Source organism: Lolium rigidum, chromosome 6 (assembly GCF_022539505.1).
Source record: "Lolium rigidum isolate FL_2022 chromosome 6, APGP_CSIRO_Lrig_0.1, whole genome shotgun sequence".
Taxonomy (NCBI): Eukaryota; Viridiplantae; Streptophyta; class Magnoliopsida; order Poales; family Poaceae; genus Lolium; species Lolium rigidum.
In genome coordinates, this window is record NC_061513.1 from 11,326,219 (window position 1) to 11,345,865 (window position 19,647).

The 19,647-nt window shown below is 45.6% G+C and overlaps 1 protein-coding gene across 1 annotated transcript; it reads left to right on the forward strand.

Annotated features, from left to right (window-relative positions):
* Nucleotides 1-17,258: 17,258 nt before the first annotated feature.
* Nucleotides 17,259-19,101, forward strand: LOC124666919 (dof zinc finger protein DOF5.1-like). Its single transcript, XM_047204250.1, has 2 exons — nucleotides 17,259-17,584; nucleotides 17,794-19,101. The coding sequence occupies exons 1-2, from the start codon at nucleotides 17,519-17,521 to the stop codon at nucleotides 18,832-18,834; spliced, it is 1,107 nt and encodes a 368-aa protein (XP_047060206.1). The 5' UTR covers nucleotides 17,259-17,518; the 3' UTR covers nucleotides 18,835-19,101.
* The last annotated feature ends 546 nt before the right edge of the window (nucleotides 19,102-19,647 follow it).

The window sequence follows — 19,647 nt, forward strand, 5'->3', positions numbered from 1 at the left end:
TGCCTCGCCCCGCCGACGCCGGCGTGCGACGTGTGTAGCCGTGGCTTACACGTGCCATGCCCCGCGTGCGCTATATAGAGCGACGAGTGCGGGCGCAACCACACGTCGCCACCGCCTCCGCTCATTCATCTCCGGGATGCCTCCACGTCGTCGAGGGGCGTCCGGTTTCCGTGGCGTTCGAGTGCGTCCAAGCGGTAGGTTCACCGCCGAGATACGCGCCGCTGGCTTCCGCCTCACCCTCGGCACGTACAACACGCCGGAGCTGGCGGTGCGTGCTTACGACGCGGCGGCGTGGCGCTTTCGGCGGCCAGGGCGAGACATGAACTTCCCGGATGTTGAATCGCTAGAGGAGGCGGAGTTCCTCGCGCCGCCGCCGTGCCTCGTCGACGACGAGGACCGTCGCCGGCACCGCCAGGTGCAGCGTAGGATCGCCGAGCGCGACGAGCAGTTGATGCGCCAGTGGAGGGCGCAGTTCCCCAACGATGCCGACAACACCGACGCGTTCTTTGCTAACCTTAGGGCACAACGTAGGTCCGACAGGCGCCACCGTCGGGCCGTCGCCGCCTTCGAGCTCGAGAACCCGAATACAACTTGGACCGAAAACGACCCTCGGTGGGAGGACATTTGGACGGAGACAACCTCCGACGACGAGTAGAGACTAGACTAGTAATTTATCTATTTTATTGTAATTTCAATAAAGTCGTTGTCGGTTCTATTAGTTTAAATTTAGTTTATAAAGTCGATGTCGGTTGGTTTTGTTCAATAAAGTGGTTGACACGAAATTTATTACGATTGAACTGAAATTAAAGTACAGAGCTCCTCGGAGAAAAGTTTCCCGCCACATACATGGAATTAAAGTACAGAGCTCAACTGAAAATTAATTAAGATACATCGCCAGATTCGACTGTTCTAGTCATGCATTCAGTCATACTCGTGCCTAGCCCTATAGTACTCGCCACTGTAGTCGTCGTAGTCGCCGTCATCATCGTCGCTGGCATCGGGGTCGCGGTAGTCGAACCTCGACGGGAGAGCACGCGTGGGCTGGGACTGAGGGTAGCGCGGGCGGGGGCCACGGTAGGCCATGACGCCTCGGAGAGTCCGGCCGCACCACCACAGCCGACGGCCGGCCTCGTTGAAGTCCGAAGGAGGCGGGCCGCCCTCCTCGTGCCTGGCAAGCGCCCTCTCACGCCGATTGATGAAGAAGCTTTCCCAAGTCGGGAAGTAGTCGGGATGCCATTGGGGATTCCTCCGCTGCTCTGGCGTGAGCTCGAAGTAGTAGTGGTTCGTGATGGCCATCTCGCGCGCCACACCTAGAGGGACAGGAGGGACCGGTACGCCTCCGACGCTCAGCAACCAGCCGGTCGGGACACGGTAGCCCGGCGGGTAGGGGTAGTTCGACGCGCAAGCGCCTCCGCCTCCCGGAGGGTTAGAGATACGATGGAAGCCATGGGACAGAGTGATGAGGTTTGCGGATATGAGTCTAGATGTGATATGTAAATGGAGGCCAAGCCTACATATATATATATATATATAGTGAAAAAAATGGCGGGAGGACAGAGGCGGGAAGCAGTGGAAAGCGCGGGAAGAAAAATAGGCGGGAACGCAGTGGCGCCGAAAACATTAGTCCCGGCTGGTGGGTACAACCGGGACGAAAGATCCTTTTTTTGTCATCTAACAAAACTGTCGGTGGGATAAAGACGTGTGGGTAACCTTTAGTCCCGGCTGGTGGGTACAACCGGGACGAAAGATCCTTTTTTGTCATCTAACAAAACTGTCGGTGGGATAAGGACGTGTGGGTAACCTTTAGTCCTGGCTGGTGGGTACAACCGGGACTAAAGATGTCGGCAGGATAAGAACGCACGGGTGGACGCACTGCTCGATGAGATAAAGCATGTAGCGCACGATGCCCTGTCGAGTAGAAGCGGTGCTGTGCCTATAAAAGGAGCATCGATACGGCTTGCCAAGCAGCATCAACAAGCCAAGCGAGAGATTCATTCCCATGGATTGGAAAATCTCCCGTGGCGCAGCTTCTCGAAGATGTTGTTGGTGCACACGCCCTACGGCATTTCGGAAGCTGCGCCTCGGAATTTTTTCCCTGCAAGCCCGTGAACGACTACATCTCCTCTAACAGTGTTAGGGAAAGGGTTGGGAAATCTCCCGTGGCGCAACTTCTCGAAGATGTCGTTGGTGCACACACCCTACGGCATCTTCGGAAGTTGCTCCTCGGAATTTTTTCCTGCAAGCCCCTGAACGACTACATCTCCTCTAACAGTGTTGGGGAAAGGGTTGGGAAATCTCCCGTGGCGCAACTTCTCGAAGATGTCGTTGGTGCACACGCCCTACGGCATCTTCGGAAGTTGCTCCTCGGAATTTTTTCCTGCAAGCCCCTGAACGACTACATCTCCTCTAACAGTGTTGGGGAAAGGGTTGGGAAATCTCCCGTGGCGCAGTTTCTCGAAGATGTTGTTGGTGCACACGCCCTACGGCATCTTCGGAAACTGCGCCTCGGAATTTTTCCCCTGCAAACCCGTGAACGACTACATCTCCTCTATATATATGGTACAAAAAGCCAGCCACATCTCCACTTTTCATATCTTACATACAGTTAAATGATTACACAAAAATAAATGGGAAATTGATTGCCATGTTGAGATACTCATTTCTGCCATGGAGTATCTTCATCATTTAATCTTCTTCGGCCTTAACCATGGAGCATCTTTATCATTTAACTTGATGCTTGGATCAATGTTCACTCTGAAGGGTGGAATTTCATCAAACTTATTATAATCTTCTGACATGTCTGTCTTGTCCTCCACTCCCACGATGTTTCTTTTTCCGTAAAGAACTATGTGGCGCTTTGGCTCATCGTTTGATGTATTTTTTTCCTTATGTTTCCTTTTTCTTGGTTTGCTAGACATATCCTTCACATAGAAAACCCGGGCCACATCCTTGGCTAGGACGAATGGTTCGTCTCTATACCCAAGATTGTTGAGATCCACTCGTTGTCATTCCATACAACTTGTCTACCCGAACCCCGCCTCCTGTTTTGTTGACCCATTTGCACCTAAACAAAGGGACCTTAAAAGAAGGTCCATAGTCAAGTTCCCATATATCCTCTATGTAACCATAATATGTGTCATTTGGGCCTTCATTCATTATTGCATCAAATCGGACACCACTGTTTTGGTTGGTGCTCTTTTTATCTTGGGCGATTGTGTAAAATGTATTCCCATTTATCTCGTACCCTTGGAAAGTAACTACGATCGAAGATGGTGTCTGGGACAGCAAGTACAGCTGATCTTCAATATCTTTGTTATTCAGGAGATGTTTTTGCAACCAACCGCCGAAAGTCAACATGTGTTCACGTCTAATCCAATCGTTCGACTGCCCCGGCTCCTGGGAGCGTAGAAAGTTCTTGTGGTCACCGATATACGGAGCCACCATGGTGGAACTTTGTAGAACTGTGTAGTGTGCTTGAGTCAAAGAAATCCCGTCCCTACATATCATTGATTTCCTTCCTAGCGTGCCTTTTCCACTTAGTCTCCCTTCATGTCGCGATTCGAGAACACCAATCGGCTTAAGGTCGGGAATAAAGTCAACACAGAATTCAATGACCTCCTCTCGTTCCATAGCCCTTGGAGATGCTTCCTTCGGCCTAGCACGGTTATGAACATATTTCTTCAAGACTCCCATGAACCTCTCGAAGGGGAACATATTGTGTAGAAACACAGGACCGAGAATGGAAATCTCATCGACCGGGTGAACGAGGAGATGTGTCATAATATTGAAGAAGGATGGTGGGAACACCAGCTCAAAACTAACGAGACATTGGACCACATCATTCCGCAACCTCGGTAGAATTTCTGGATTTATTACCTTCGAGAAATTGCATTGAGGAATGCACATAGCTTCACAATGGGCGAGTCGAACATTTTCCGGTAGAAGCCCCCTCAATGCAATCGGAAGCAACTGTGTCATTATCACGTGACGAGTCATGAGACTTCAGGTTCCGGAATGTTTTCTTCTCCATATTTATTATTCCCTTTATATTGGAGGAGAAGCCGGACGGGACCTTGATACTGCGCGGACATTCAAAAAATATTTCCTTCTCTCGCTTTTGTAAGAGCGTAGCTGGATAAATGACGTCCTTTAACTCTCTCATGCAGCTTTTTGGGGTCTTTCCAACGTTGCTGGTCCTCCTGTGCTTCTGGTGTATCTTTTGTCTTCCCGTACACGCCCAGAAAGCCTAGCAGGTTAACGCAAAGATTCTTCGTCACGTGCACAACATCGATTGAAGAGCGGACCTCTAAGACTTTCCAATATTCTAGCTCCCAAAAAATAGATTTCTTCTTCCACATGGGCGCGTGTCCGGCATCATCATTCGGAACAGACCGTCCGCCAGGACCCTTTCCAAATATTACATCTAGATCCTTGACCATACCAAATATATCAACACCATCACGATGGGGAGGCTTCCTCCGGTGATCAGCCTCACCGTTGTAATGCTTGCCTTTCTTTCTTACGGGATGGGTAGTCCTAAGAAATCGACGATGCCCCAGGTACACGACCTTCTGACCTTTTTCCAAATAATCACCTTCGAGCTCATGTAAACAGTGCGTGCATGCATTGTATCCCTTGTTTGACTGTCCTGAAATGTGATGTCTACCGGTGCTTCTATTCTTGTAGACAGTGTTGGGCCTCCAAGAGCAGAGGTTTGTAGAACAGCAACAAGTTTCCCTTAAGTGGATCACCCAAGGTTTATCGAACTCAGGGAGGAAGAGGTCAAAGATATCCCTCTCATGCAACCACTGCAACCACAAAGCAAGAAGTCTCTTGTGTCCCCAACACACCTAATAGGTGCACTAGTTCGGCGAAGAGATAGTGAAATACAGGTGGTATAAATAAGTATGAGCAAGTGGCAACGGCACCGAGAAAAGTGCTTTGCCCGGGACGAGTAAACAAGCGTAGTAACGCAGCGTAGTAATGCGGTAAAACGATGAAACAAGCAGCGATAGCGATATTTAGGAACAAGGCCTAGGGAATAGACTTTCACTAGTGGACACTCTCAACTTTGATCACATAACAGAATAGATAAATGCATACTCTACACTCTTTTGTTGGATGATGAACACCATTGCGTAGGATTACACGAACCCTCAATGCCGGAGTTAACAAGCTCCACAATTCAATGTTCATATTTAAATAACCTTAGAGTGCATGACAGATCAACACAACTAAACCAAGTACTAACATAGCATGCACACTGTCACCTTCACACTATGTAGGAGGAATAGATCACATCAATACCATCATAGCAATAATTAACTTCATAATCTACAAGAGATCACAATCATAGCCTACGCCAAGTACTAACACGGATGCACACACTGTCACCATTACACCGTGCAGGAGGAATAAAACTACTTTAATAACATCACTATAGTAGCGCATGGATAAATTGTGATACAAAACACATTGCAATCATAAAGGGATATAAATAAGCATTTCACTATGCCATTCATAACAGTGAATAAGTATTCTGTGAAATATAGCCTAAGAGACCCACACGGTGCACACACTGTCACCTTTACACACGTGGGACAAGGAGTCTCCTGGAGATCACATAAGTAAAACCCACTTGACTAGCATAATGACATCTAGATTACAAGCATCATCATATGAATCTCAATCATGTAAGGCAGCTCATGAGATTATTGTATTGAAGCACATAGGAGAGAGATTAACCACATAGCTACCGGTACAGCCCCGAGCCTCGATGGAGAACTACTCCCTCCTCATGGGAGACAGACAGCGTTGATGAAGATGGCGGTGGTGTCGATGGAGGAGCCTTCCGGGGCACTTCCCCGTCCCGCGGCGTGCCGGAACAGAGACTCCTGTCCCCCAGATCTTGGCTTCGCGATGGCGGCGGCTCTGGAAGGTTTCTCGTACCGTAGCTTTTCCGTCCCGAGGTTTTAGGTCTGGGACCTTTATATAGGCGAAGAGGCGGCGTCAGAAGGTCGAAGGGGCGTCGACACCATAGGGCCGCGCGGCCAGGGGGTGGGCCGTGCCACCCTATCATCTGGGGGCCCTGTGGCCCCCCTCTGGCGGCTCTCGGGTGTTCTGGATGCTTCCGGGCAAAATAGGAACCTGGGCGTTGATTTCGTCCAATTCCGAGAATATTTCGTTACTAGGATTTCCGAAACCAAAAAAAAGCGAGAAAACGAGAACTGGCCCTTCGGCATCTCGTCAATAGGTTAGTTCCGGAAAACGCATAAATATGACATAAAATGTGCATATAACATGTAGATATCATCAATAATGTGGCATGGAACATAAGAAATTATCGATACGTCGGAGACGTATCGGCATCCCCAAGCTTAGTTTCGCTCGTCCCGAGCGGGTAAACGATAAACAAAGATAATTTCTGGAGTGACATGCCATCATAAACTTGATCATATTGTAAAAATATGTAATGAATGCAGCGATCAAAACAATGGTAATGACATGAGTAAACAACTGAATCATAAAGCAATGACTTTTCATGAATAGCACTTCAAGACAAGCATCAATAAGTCTTGCATAAGAGTTAACTCATAAAGCAATAATTTAAAGTAAGGACATTGAAGCAACACAATGGAAGATTAAGTTTCAGCGGTTGCTTTCAACTTGTAACATGTATATCTCATGGATATTTGTCAATGCAAAGCAATATAACAAGTGCAATAAGCAAGTATGTAAGAATCAATGCACAGTTCACACAAGTGTTTGCTTCTTGAGGTGGAGAGAAATAGGTGAACTGACTCAACATAAAAGTAAAAGAATGGCCCTTCGCAGAGGGAAGCATTGATTGCTATATTTGTGCTAGAGCTTTTATTTTGTAAACAAGAAACAATTTTGTCAACGGTAGTAATAAAGCATATGCATCATGTAAATTATATCTTACAAGTTCCAAGCCTCATGCATAGTATACTAATAGTGCCCGCATCTTGTCCTAATTAGCTTGGACTACCGGGGTCATCGCAATGCACATGTTTTAACCAAGTGTCACAATGGGGTACCTCTATGCCGCCTGTACAAAGGTCTAAGGAGAAAGCTCGCATTGGATTTCTCGCTATTGATTATTCTCAACTTAGACATCCATACCGGGACAACATGGACAACAGATAATGGACTCCTCTTAAATGCATAAGCATGTGGCAACAATTATTATTCTCATATGAGATTGAGGATATATGTCCAAAACTGAAACTTCCACCATGATTCATGGCTTTAGTTAGCGGCCCAATGTTCTTCTCTAACAATATGCATGCTCCAACCATTAAAGTGGTAGATCTCTCTTACTTCAGACAAGACGGACATGCATAGCAACTCACATGATATTCAACAAAGAATAGTTGATGGCGTCCCCGTAAACATGGTTATCGCACAACAAGCAACTTAATAAGAGATAAAATGCATAAGTACATATTCAATACCACAATAGTTTTTAACCTATTTGTCCCATGAGCTATATATTGCAAAGGTAGGGGATAGAAATTTAAAGGTAGCACTTCAAGCAATTTACTTTGGAATGGCGGAGAAATACCATGTAGTAGGTAGGTATGGTGGACACAAATGGCATAGTGGTTGGCTCAAGGATTTTGGATGCATGAGAAGTATTCCCTCTCGATACAAGGCTTAGGCTAGCAAGGTTATTTGAAGCAAACACAAGCATAAACTAGTACATCAAAACTTTACATAAAAGACATATTACAAGCATTATAAGACTATACATCGTCTTCCCCGTTGTTCAAACACCTCACTAGAAAATATCTAGACTCTAGAGAAACCACTCATGCAAACCAAATTTTAACAAGCTCTATGTATTTCTTCACTAATAGGTGCAAAGTATATGATGCAAGAGCTTAAACATGAGCACAACAATTGCCAAGTATCAAGTTTTTCAAGACATCATACCAGCTTACTACATGTAGCATTTTCCGTTTCCAACCATATAACAATTAACGAAGCAGTTTCATCCTTCGCCATGAAAATTAAAAGCTAAGAACACATGTGTTCATACGAACCGGCGGAGCGTGTCTCTCTCCCACACAAGCATTTATTCAAACAAAAACAAAAACAAGAAACATACAGACGCTCCAAGTAAAGTACATAAGATGTGACCGAATAAAAATATAGTTTCAAGAGAAGGAACCTGATAATTTTGTCGATGAAGAAGGGGATGCCTTGGGCATCCCCAAGATTAGATGCTTGAGTCTTCTTGAAATATGCAGGGATGAACCACTGGGGCATCCCCAAGCTTAGACTTTTCACTCTTCTTGATCATAGTATATCATCCTCCTCTCTTGACCCTTGAAAACTTCCTTCACACCAAACTCGCAACAAACTCATTAGAGGGTTAGTGCATAATCAAAAACTCACATGTTCAGAGGTGACACAATCATTCTTAACACTTATGGACATTGCCCAAAGCTACTGGAAGTCAATGGAACAAAGAAATCCATCCCACATAGCAAAAGAAGCAATGCGAAATAAAAGGCAGAATCTGTCAAAACAGAACAGTCCGTAAAGACGAATTTTAAAAGGGCACCATACTTGCTCAAATGAAAATTCTCAAATTGAATGAAAGTTGCGTACATATCTGAGGATCACTCACGTAAATTGGCATAATTTTCTGAGTTACCTACAGAGAATTTTGCCCAGATTCGTGACAGCAAAGAAATCTGTTTCTGCGCAGTAATCCAAATCTAGTATGAACTTTTCTATCAACGACTTTACTTGGCACAACAAAACACTAAACTAAGATAAGGAGAGGTTGCTACAGTAGTAAACAACTTCCAAGACACAAATATAAAATAGAGGTACTGTAGCAAAATAAACACATGGGTTATCTCCCAAGAAGTTCTTTCTTTATAGCCATTAAGATGGGCTCAGCAGTTTTAATGATGCACTCGCGGGAAATAGTATTCGAAGCAAAAGAGAGCTTCAAGAGGCAAATTCAAAACAAATTTAAGTCTAACATGCTTCCTATGAAGAGGAATCTTGTACACAAATGAATTCATGAAGAACAAAGTGACAAGCATAAGAGGATAAAACACGAGTAACTTCAAGATTCTCGACATAAAGAGGGGAAACTTAATATTATTAAGATGCATATAACCATATTTCCCTCTCTCATAATAACTTTCAGTAGCATCATTGATGAAATCCACAATATACCCATCACTTAAAACATTCTTATCATGGTTCATATGCATAGAAGTATCATTAAATTTTGCATAAGAAAAGTTATTCTCATTAATAGTAATTGGAGCAAGATTATTATCAAGAATTTGAACATGGTAAACAAGTTGCATATTAAGGGAATTGTTTTTGGTAATCCAATCATGACTATGACAAGTTTCATAAGGATAGTTATAACCTATATCATAGCATTCTTTATAATAATCATCAAAGATCGGAGGCACAGTGTCATCATAAGAAATAGAATAGTTATCTTTCACAGTCGGTTTATCTGTGTCCATACCATCATTGTTATTAGAGGGAGATGTATAATGACCAGTAGCAAAAGGATTTTCAAACACCTCTTCCCCGAGCTTAGAGCTTTCTATATCATTATGGGAGGAAGCATGGATAGCACTGACACTATGGCAATTATTATCATCATTTTCAGAATTAGTTTCCCAGAGATTTGTAATATCAAAAGTAGTGTGCTCATTCAAATCATGATCGCTAATGTATGTAAAGGGCATAGGAAGATCATCGTATTCAGATTCATTATCACAATAATCATTAGGAGCAACATACTTACGGTTACCTAGCGTTATCTCATTCACGCGGGGATACGCCGTTACCTCTTTCTTTTTATTCTCCTTCTTCTTCTTCTTCTTCTTCTTCTTCTTCTTCGTTCCTTCTTCTTCTTCTTCTTCTCTTCCTTCTCCTCGTTCCCTTCTTTAGGAGGAAGAGGCTTGAAGGGTGGCTTGTCCGCATAATCTGATTTACTTTCATAAACAATAGAAGAAACTTGGGAGGATCCCTCCTTTTCATTAATTAGTTGAAAACACACAGCGGTCCTATCATATTTTGGCAAGGTGTCATCTTCTAAAATATTTTGTATGTAAGTATTTGTATGACTATTATCCATGCAATAAGAAAAACACCCATGCAGGACATCATCAATATCAAGATCACTCATATGTAACAAAGAGATTTTTCTCGACAGTTCTTCACACCCCAAAAATAAAGTAAGTTCATCATGCTGATTAGGAGTAATTTCATCATCACAATACAAATTTGCAGCACTCATTGGGTTCAAATTATCATTGGAGGGGCATTGAAAATTAAAATGACCCACTTCATGGCAAACTTCACAAATAAAAGGATAGAGGGCACAAACTTTTTTACCAAGATCATCTAGAGCCCTAAACCACTTTCTAGTTTTTTCATTAGCATGATGGATACAATATTCATCTTTGATTTGATTAATTCCACAAGGTCTATGTATTCCACAAAAATTAACATGCTTATAGGAAATAGCATTCTTAGGAGTTTGAGCATGCTTATTGCAATAATTAACAACAATTTCATTCTTCATGCAAGCCTCTTTAAAAGGTTCATGATACTTATCAAAATTCTTTTTAGGCAATTCAAAATGAGAAGCAAAGGCTTTATAAAGATTTGCAGCAACTTGAGAGTCAAGACCATAAGTAGCACTCATATTTCAAAATTTATCGGTATCCATAAAAGTTTCAATGCATTCATAATCATAATTTATACCGACTCTTTACCTTTGTCGTTCTCCCAATCTTCAGCGTTCTCCTTAATCCGATCAAGAAGGTCCCTTTTAAACTCTTCTTTGTTGCGCGTGAATGATCCAGGAACAAGTAGTATCCAGCAAGGTCTTATCTTGAAAAGAAAGTCTTGCATAGAAATTATCAATGATGATATTACCTGGAAGCTCATGATTGGGGCATTTGAGCATTAAAGACTTCAATCTCTCCCATGCTTGGGCAATACTCTCTCCATCATGAGGCCAGAAATTATATATTCGGTTTCGGTCTTTGTGAATTTCACTTGGAGGATAGAATTTAGAATAAAATAGAGGCACAATATCCTTCCAATCAAGAGAATGCTCATCCTTCAGCCAGTTTATGCCAATGCGCCGCTTTACCGTACAACGACATAGAGAATAATTTCTTCTTCACTTCATCCATAGAGATACCCGCACACTTGAATAACCCGCATAATTCATGCAAAAACAAGTAAATGATCTCCAGGATGGACAGTTCCATCCCCTTCATAGCGGTTATCCATAACACGTTCAATAATTTTCATAGGTATTTTATATGGAATACTTTCAGTAGGTGCATTTAAAATATCACAAGCATCATTAGAGTTATCGCATATGGGAGATAAAGTATTATCGAGCAAATTTTCTCCCCTAAAGATGGGAAGCTAAAAATATCACAAAATCTAGCTTCCCCAAGCTTAGACTTCTCCATAGCATTAGCAGTAATTGCATTCATACTAATAACATTGCTACTATCATGCAAATAAGGTTCCATAGGTTTTCTAATTTTCGCATCAAACAATTCTAAATTAGGAAAAATATTAAAAAGCTCACCAAAATTTTTGTTGTTTTCCATTATGCCTAACTAGTGAAAATAAAAACAAGAAACAAAAAGATGCAATTGCAGGATCTAAAGGAAATAGCTTCGAGCACTCACACACCGGCAACAGTGCTAGGAAATAGCTTAGTAGTCGGAGGATGTGAATACCTTTTACCTTACCTCCCAGGCAACGGCGCCAGAAAATAGCTTGATGTCTACCGGTGCTTCTATTCTTGTAGACAGTGTTGGGCCTCCAAGAACAGAGGTTTGTAGAACAGCAGCAAGTTTCCCTTAAGTGGATCACCCAAGGTTTATCGAACTCAGGGAGGAAGAGGTCAAAGATATCCCTCTCATGCAACCCCGCAACCACAAAGCAAGAAGTCTCTTGTGTCCCCAACACACCTAATAGGTGCACTAGTTCGGCGAAGAGATAGTGAAATACGGGTGGTATAAATAAGTATGAGCAAGTGGCAACGGCACCGGAAAAGTGCTTTGCCCAGGACGATAAACAAGCAGTAGTAACGCAGCGATAGTAACGCAAAGAAACAAGTAAACAAGCAACGATAGCAGTATTTAGGAACAAGGCCTAGGGAATAGACTTTCACTAGTGGACACTCTCAACTTTGATCACATAACAGAATAGATAAATGCATACTCTACACTCTTTTGTTGGATGATGAACACCATTGCGTAGAATTACACGAACCCTCAATGCCGGAGTTAACAAGCTCCACAATTCAATGTTCATATTTAAATAACCTTAGAGTGCATGACAGATCAACACAACTAAACCAAGTACTAACATAGCATGCACACTCTGTCACCTTCACACTATGTAGGAGGAATAGATCACATCAATACCATCATAGCAATAGTTAACTTCATAATCTACAAGAGATCACAATCATAGCCTACGCCAAGTACTAACACGGATGCACACACTGTCACCATTACACCGTGCAGGAGGAATAAAACTACTTTAATAACATCACTATAGTAGCGCATGGATAAATTGTGATACAAAACACATTGCAATCATAAAGGGATATAAATAAGCATTCACTATGCCATTCATAACAGTGAATAAGTATTCTGTGAAATATAGCCTAAGAGACCCACACGGTGCACACACTGTCACCTTTACACACGTGTGACAAGGAGTCTCCGGAGATCACATAAGTAAAACCCACTTGACTAGCATAATGACATCTAGATTACAAGCATCATCATATGAATCTCAATCATGTAAGGCAGCTCATGAGATTATTGTATTGAAGCACATAGGAGAGAGATTAACCACATAGCTACCGGTACAGCCCCGAGCCTCGATGGAGAACTACTCCCTCCTCATGGGAGACAGCAGCGTTGATGAAGATGGCGGTGGTGTCGATGGAGGAGCCTTCCGGGGCACTTCCCCGTCCCGGCGGCGTGCCGGAACAGAGACTCCTGTCCCCCAGATCTTGGCTTCGCGATGGCGGCGGCTCTGGAAGGTTTCTCGTACCGTGGCTTTTCCGTCCCGAGGTTTTAGGTCTGGGACCTTTATATAGGCGAAGAGGCGGCGTCAGAAGGTCGAAGGGGCGTCGAGACCATAGGGCCGCGCGGCCAGGGGTGGGCCGCGCCACCCTATCATCTGGGGGCCCTGTGGCCCCCCTCTGGCGGCTCTCGGGTGTTCTGGATGCTTTCGGGCAAAATAGGAACCTGGGCGTTGATTTCGTCCAATTCCGAGAATATTTCGTTACTAGGATTTCTGAAACCAAAAACAGCGAGAAAACAGAACCGGCCCTTCGGCATCTCGTCAATAGGTTAGTTCCAGAAAATGCATAAATATGACATAAAATGTGCATATAACATGTAGATATCATCAATAATGTGGCATGGAACATAAGAAATTATCGATACGTCGGAGACGTATCAAAATGTTACCAAGAGCAGGCCAGTCATTGATGGTTACGAAAAGCATCGCTCTTAGGTCAAATTCCTCATGCTTGTGCTCGTCCCACACACGTACACCTGCTAGGGACCGCAGCTGTAGAAGTTCTTCGACTAATGGCTTCAGGTACACATCAATGTCGTTCCCGGGTTGCTTCGGGCCTTGTATGAGCACTGGCATCATAATGAACTTCCGCTTCATGCACAACCAAGGAGGAAGGTTATATATACAAAGAGTCACGAGCCGAGTGCTATGGCTGCAGCTCTGCTCTCCAAAAGGATTCATGCCATCCGTACTTAGACCAAACCTTAAGTTCCTTGCATCCCGTGCAAAGTTTGGGAACTCTCTATCGATTTTTCTCCATTGGGATCCATCTGCAGGGTGCCTCAACATCACGTCTTTCTTACGGTCTTCTTTGTGCCATCGCAACAACCTAGCGTGCTCTTTATTTCTGAACAAGCGTTTCAGCCGTGGTATTATAGGAGCATACCACATAACCTTGGCAGGAACCCTCTTCTTGGGGCGCTCGCCCTCAACATCACCAGGGTCATCTCGTCTCGATCTTATACCGCAATGCAGTGCACACCGGACATGCATCCAAATTCTCGTACTCACCGCGGTAGAGGATGCAGTCATTAATGCATGCATGTATCTTTTGCACATCTAATCCTAGAGGGCAGACAATCTTCTTCGCTTCGTACGTACTAGCGGGCAATTCGTTACCCCTTGGAAGCTTCCTCTTAATTATTGTCGACAACTTTCCAAATCCCGAGTCGGTGACACCGTTCTACGCCTTCCATTGCAACAATTCCAAGTGTGCTGCCTAGCTTTTTATGGCCATCTTCGCAAGTTGGGTATAACAATTTGTTGTGATCTTCTATCATCTTGTCGAAGGCCAACCTTTCCTTTTCAGTTTCACATTCTCTCCTTGCATCAGCAATGGCCCGACCAAGATCATCATCGGCAGGCTCATCCGGTGCCTCTTGATCTTCTACTTCATTGTCTTCATTGCCTTCTCGCAGTATCATCGTATTCGGGGAAATTGGGATAACCGTCATCATCCTCTTCCTCTTCTTCATTGTCTTCCATCATAACCCCTCTTTCTCCGTGCTTGGTCCAACAATAGTAATCGGGCATGAAACCGGATCGCAGAAGGTGGCTGTGAATGAGACTCGAGTGAGCGTAATTTACGGTATTCTTGCAGTTCACACATGGACAATACTTGAAGCCACCATGTTTGTTTGCCTCCGCCACGGCCATAAAATTATCCAGGCCCGAAGTGAACTCGTCAAACCGTCGGTCAATGTACATCTATTGCCGATTCATCTGCATGATATAATTTAGCTGATCAAAACCATTACGTAACATCACGATGTATATATACACATGCATTTTATCAATTACAGATGAAAAGGATAAAGTTGTTAACCTCGATGAAGAAGAAAAAACAAGTTAAGTGTGGCTTGATTTGTGTAAACTCAAGTGGCAAATCCTCTTAAGCATTTCATCAAACACCTCTTGTGCATGTGAAGAAGAGAGGAGAGCAATACACCCCTCTTGTGAAGAAAGTGAAAAAATGGCCAAGTGTGGCTCACACTTGGGCAGGGGCAAGGTAATATAGCCAGATTGGGGACCTTGTCCCGGTTTGTAACACAAACCGGGTCCGGAGGGGCTTTGGACCCGGTTTGTAATACAAACTGGGACTAAAGGTTTCCCACGCCTGACACGGCCTGCCGTGCTCTGCCGTGGACCCTTTAGGCCCGGTTTGTAATACAACCGGGTCCAAAGGCCACTACCGGACAAGCTCTGAGCTAGTGGGGTCGCCCTGGGCAAAACGAACCGGGACCAATGCCCACATTAGTCCCGGTTTGGTTCTGCACTGGGACATTTGGTTGGGACCAAAGGCCTCTTCTCCACTAGTGCATCTTGGAATGCATTTCTACAACATTTACCTTCGGGCCAATATGACGAGATGGATGGACGATTTCTGTTGGAACCTAAATGAGAATGGTAAATTCGATGTGGATTCCATGTATAAAGCGATTATTCCAGCCTATTGAGCCGGTCGTTAGTAGTAAAGACGATCTGCAGGACAAATGAGACTTGAACTTCGTGCTATGTCTATTTGCACTTACTCTATTTCGTGTGAATTATTTTGTGATTTAATGTGCTGCTAATCCTGGGAAACAACCAAACCAGCAAAAAAAAGAAAAATATGGTCAGTGCTACGCCGACGGGTTAACCCTCGGCATAGTGTCGACCTGGACCATATGGTCAGCGGTACGCCGACGGCCACACGCTCGGCGTAGCATGTGCCGGGATGCCCAGGATGCGCCACGTGGTCGACTACGCCGACGGGCAGGCGCTCGGCGTAGCGTGCGCCGGGGAGCGTCCAGGATGCGCCACGTGGTCGGCTACGCCGACGGCCAGACGCTCGGCGTAGCGTGCGCCACGGCTCGCCAGGGCCCGCCGCCTGGCGGTGTACGCCGACGGCCGCACCCTCGGCGTAGTGGTAACGTCCGTCAGGCCGACGTCGCCCGTTAGCGTGCTACGCCGAGGGGTAGTACGCCAACGGGTGGGCCTCACCCTCGGCCCTCGCTGTCTACGCCGACGGTCTCCTCTACGCCGAGGGCCACCTGGCTTCTGCCGAGGCGGACCTTCCCCGAGGAGCTATGCCGAGGGTCCCCGTCGGCGTACCGTACGCCGAGGGCGAGGCGGTCGTACGCCGAGGGCCGCCGGCCGTCGGCGCAGCGTGCAATTCCTGTAGTGTACCGCTGAAAACAAACCGTATCTTCCTTGGGGGGTTAGTGTCAGTAAGAACACCCTTGCAAAACATAACTAGTAGAGAAGTAAAAAGTTTGTCTTTTTTATCAGGATGGAAAAATAATACATGTTTTCTTCTTCCTATGCCAGTTTGCAGGATCTATATGGTCAATCATGCAAATAGGTTTTATCTTATATCTTCCACGTAGGGTTGCAAAAAAATTCCAGTTGGCTTACTTTGTTGGCTCATAGGTTTAAAACACTTATTATTGTGGTGGTGCGCTTGTCATTATTTAGTCGCTTTGGCTATGCATAAATGACAAGGTTTTTAATGATTAATTTTCCTCTCTTATGCAAGTTATCTACGGGTACACCATTGATCCATTCATTGGTGTCTCTTCAGTGTATTGATAAGGAGAACCTCTTTATGGAGGTGTCTATACTGTGTGGTGGCAGCATAATCTCATTGAACCTATGCCGCCTTAGGAGTGGATACGTTTTCATGCTGATTTCATGTATCGAGCCTTGTTTTTATTTTTTATTCGCATTTTGAATGTTAAGAGGTTGGTTGGGTCTTAACTATACATAGGTCGGATATAATGCTTAAATCTTTTAAATAGTAAAGGGCCATTTGTCAAAAAAATTGACAATAGGTTATAAAATAAGCACAACCCAGCATATTTCAGCAATGCAATCTGAGCCTTGCTGCTATGAATAATTATGCAATCGTAATTTAACCAGCTGCCTAATCAGCTCATTAATTATTGCTAACTGTAGCTTGTAAGGCTCTGCATGCATCAGCTGATCAGCATAGGGTAGCACTCTCAGCTCCGTCAGCACTCACCAAGGTAAAAGCAAAAGTTGCAAAAAAGGAAAACAACAACAAGATGATGTCCTCTGCCCCCTATCTCAAATCTTCACAAGCTAGAGAGAGAAAGACCTCTTTCTCTCTCATCTCTTGGTGCTGCAACCTGGCTCTCTCCTTTTTCTCTATCCTCTCTTTCTTTGGTAGCTCCCTCTCCCAAAGCAGTCAAGAGCTAGACCCTCCCTGTCTCTCTAGCTTCCATTCCATTCCTTTCCTTGGTAGTACCTCCTCCGATTCCATTTCCCCAGCTGAGGTGCCGCCAAGTCTCTCCCTCTCTACCACTATCTCTCCAAGCTCCAGCCAGCCGCCCTGCCGATATCTCCCACCAACTCTCTCTTTGTAGATCACACCATGATCTTCCCTCCCGCCTTCCTAGATTCATCGAGCTGCTGGAACACCAACCACAACCAGCTGCAGGTATGCATATTAATTTGTTCTTCTAGTCAATTATTCTCTCAAGATTTTGTCCACACATGAGAAAACGGGGTCGGGTATATATGCTAGCTAGGGTTTGCTGATTGGAGCAATCTATCCTGCTGATGGTTGCACCATGCATATATCTTGGAATATACTCCATAGACATCCTGGCTGACGCATGCTTCATTCTCGATCTGTTTGATTTGCAGCTGCAGCAACTAGCCAGTAACAATATTGCTGCTACTCCTTCACCGACTGCTGCTGCTGCTGCTGGTGGCGGGGGAGGCGGCAACAACAACCATCCTTCACAAGACGGATCAATGGCCATGACCACTGGAGGAGGAGGCGGTGTTGAAGGAGACGGTGATGGCGGGCCGAACAAGCCTATGTCGATGTCGGAGCGGGCGCGGCTGGCCCGGGTGCCGCAGCCGGAGCCCGGGCTCAACTGCCCACGGTGCGACTCCACCAACACCAAGTTCTGCTACTTCAACAACTACTCCCTCACCCAGCCCCGCCACTTCTGCCGCGCATGCCGCCGCTACTGGACACGCGGCGGCGCGCTCCGCAACGTCCCTGTCGGTGGCGGATACCGCCGCCACGCCAAGCGGAGCACCAAGCCCAAGACATCCGCTGGAGCTGCGGCAGCGGCAGGGACGTCGTCCGCCACGTCGACAACGCCCAGCAGTGCTACTAATTTCACCGGCAGCGCCACGGCGGCCGTGCCGCCCGGGATGCAGTACTCCATGTTCAGCAACAGCGCGCCGCCGCAGGGCCGGTTCGCCGACAGCTTCGACCCGGCGAGCCTCGGGCTCAGTTTCCCCGCGAGGCTGCTCTTCGGGGACGGCAATGGCGCCTACGCCACGGACGGCGGCGTGCACCACCAGCAAGGTCACGGGAACGCGATGGAGCAGTGGGCTTCAATGGCGCAGATGCAGGGCTTCCCGTTCCTGCACGCCATGGACCACCAGATGGCCGGGAATCCACCGCCAACAACAATGGCGGCAATGCAGGGCATGTTCCACCTAGGGCTCCAGAGCGGCGGTGGACGTAGCAATGGCGAGGACGGACGAGACCATCAGTTCCACCACCACGAGACGCCGCAGGCCAAGAGAGACCACCACCATCAGCAGCAGCAGCAGCAGGAGCAGCAGGATTACCCAAGCGGCAGGAGCATGTACGGAGACGTCGTCAATGGCAATGGCGGCGGCTACAATTTCTATTCAAGCGCTAGCAATGCAGCTGGTAATTAGCTAGTTAATTTACCGCGATCGTTCTTGTGTGCTTCAAGATCGAGCTAGACCGATGCATGGTGAAACGGGCTGGGGTATGTATAAAATCTTCTGGATATGTGTTACAAGAACTCGACGGCGATCGAGATCTCTAGAGGAGGGAGGGGGGATATTAATGCATACGAGATTTAAACTTTTTTCCTACAAGTACGTGTTTGATCACTACCTTTGTAGTACTAGTATTGTTTTTGTTGTTTAATTATTATTAGTAGTACTCCTACTTAGCAGCTAAGTGTAGTCCTCTGCATGCATGCATGAATTCGTTCTGGTATCTTAATTAATAGGAGTATCAATGTTCTACTTCCATATAGCTATCTTGTCGATCATCAAACCTTCTCTTTTGTAAACTGCTTCTCTTAATGTGTACCTAGTGATCTGGTGTACTTATGTGAAGTTTTTCTTTAATTTATTGTTATGGGCTAGTTTTTTTTTTTTGCCAAACACAGTACAGACGCAGACGCTCACATATACGCATATACACTCACCCCTATGAACGCACGCACGTACACCCTACCCCTATTTGCACCTCCGAGATACTACGTCCCAGAAACTTCACCCGACGGGTCTTGAGATTGACGAATTCACCACAGGCGCCTCGCTGTCAACGGGAACGTCACCTACCACTGAAGAATATTCCGTCTTTAATGAGACATCAAAGTGTCAAACCTGGGGTTTAAACTCTGGTGGGCTGGGGGTGCCACTGGGCTAGCTTATACACCCCGCATATGCATCTTGGATCTACTTCCATCTAAACTATGTACACCAATCTATATA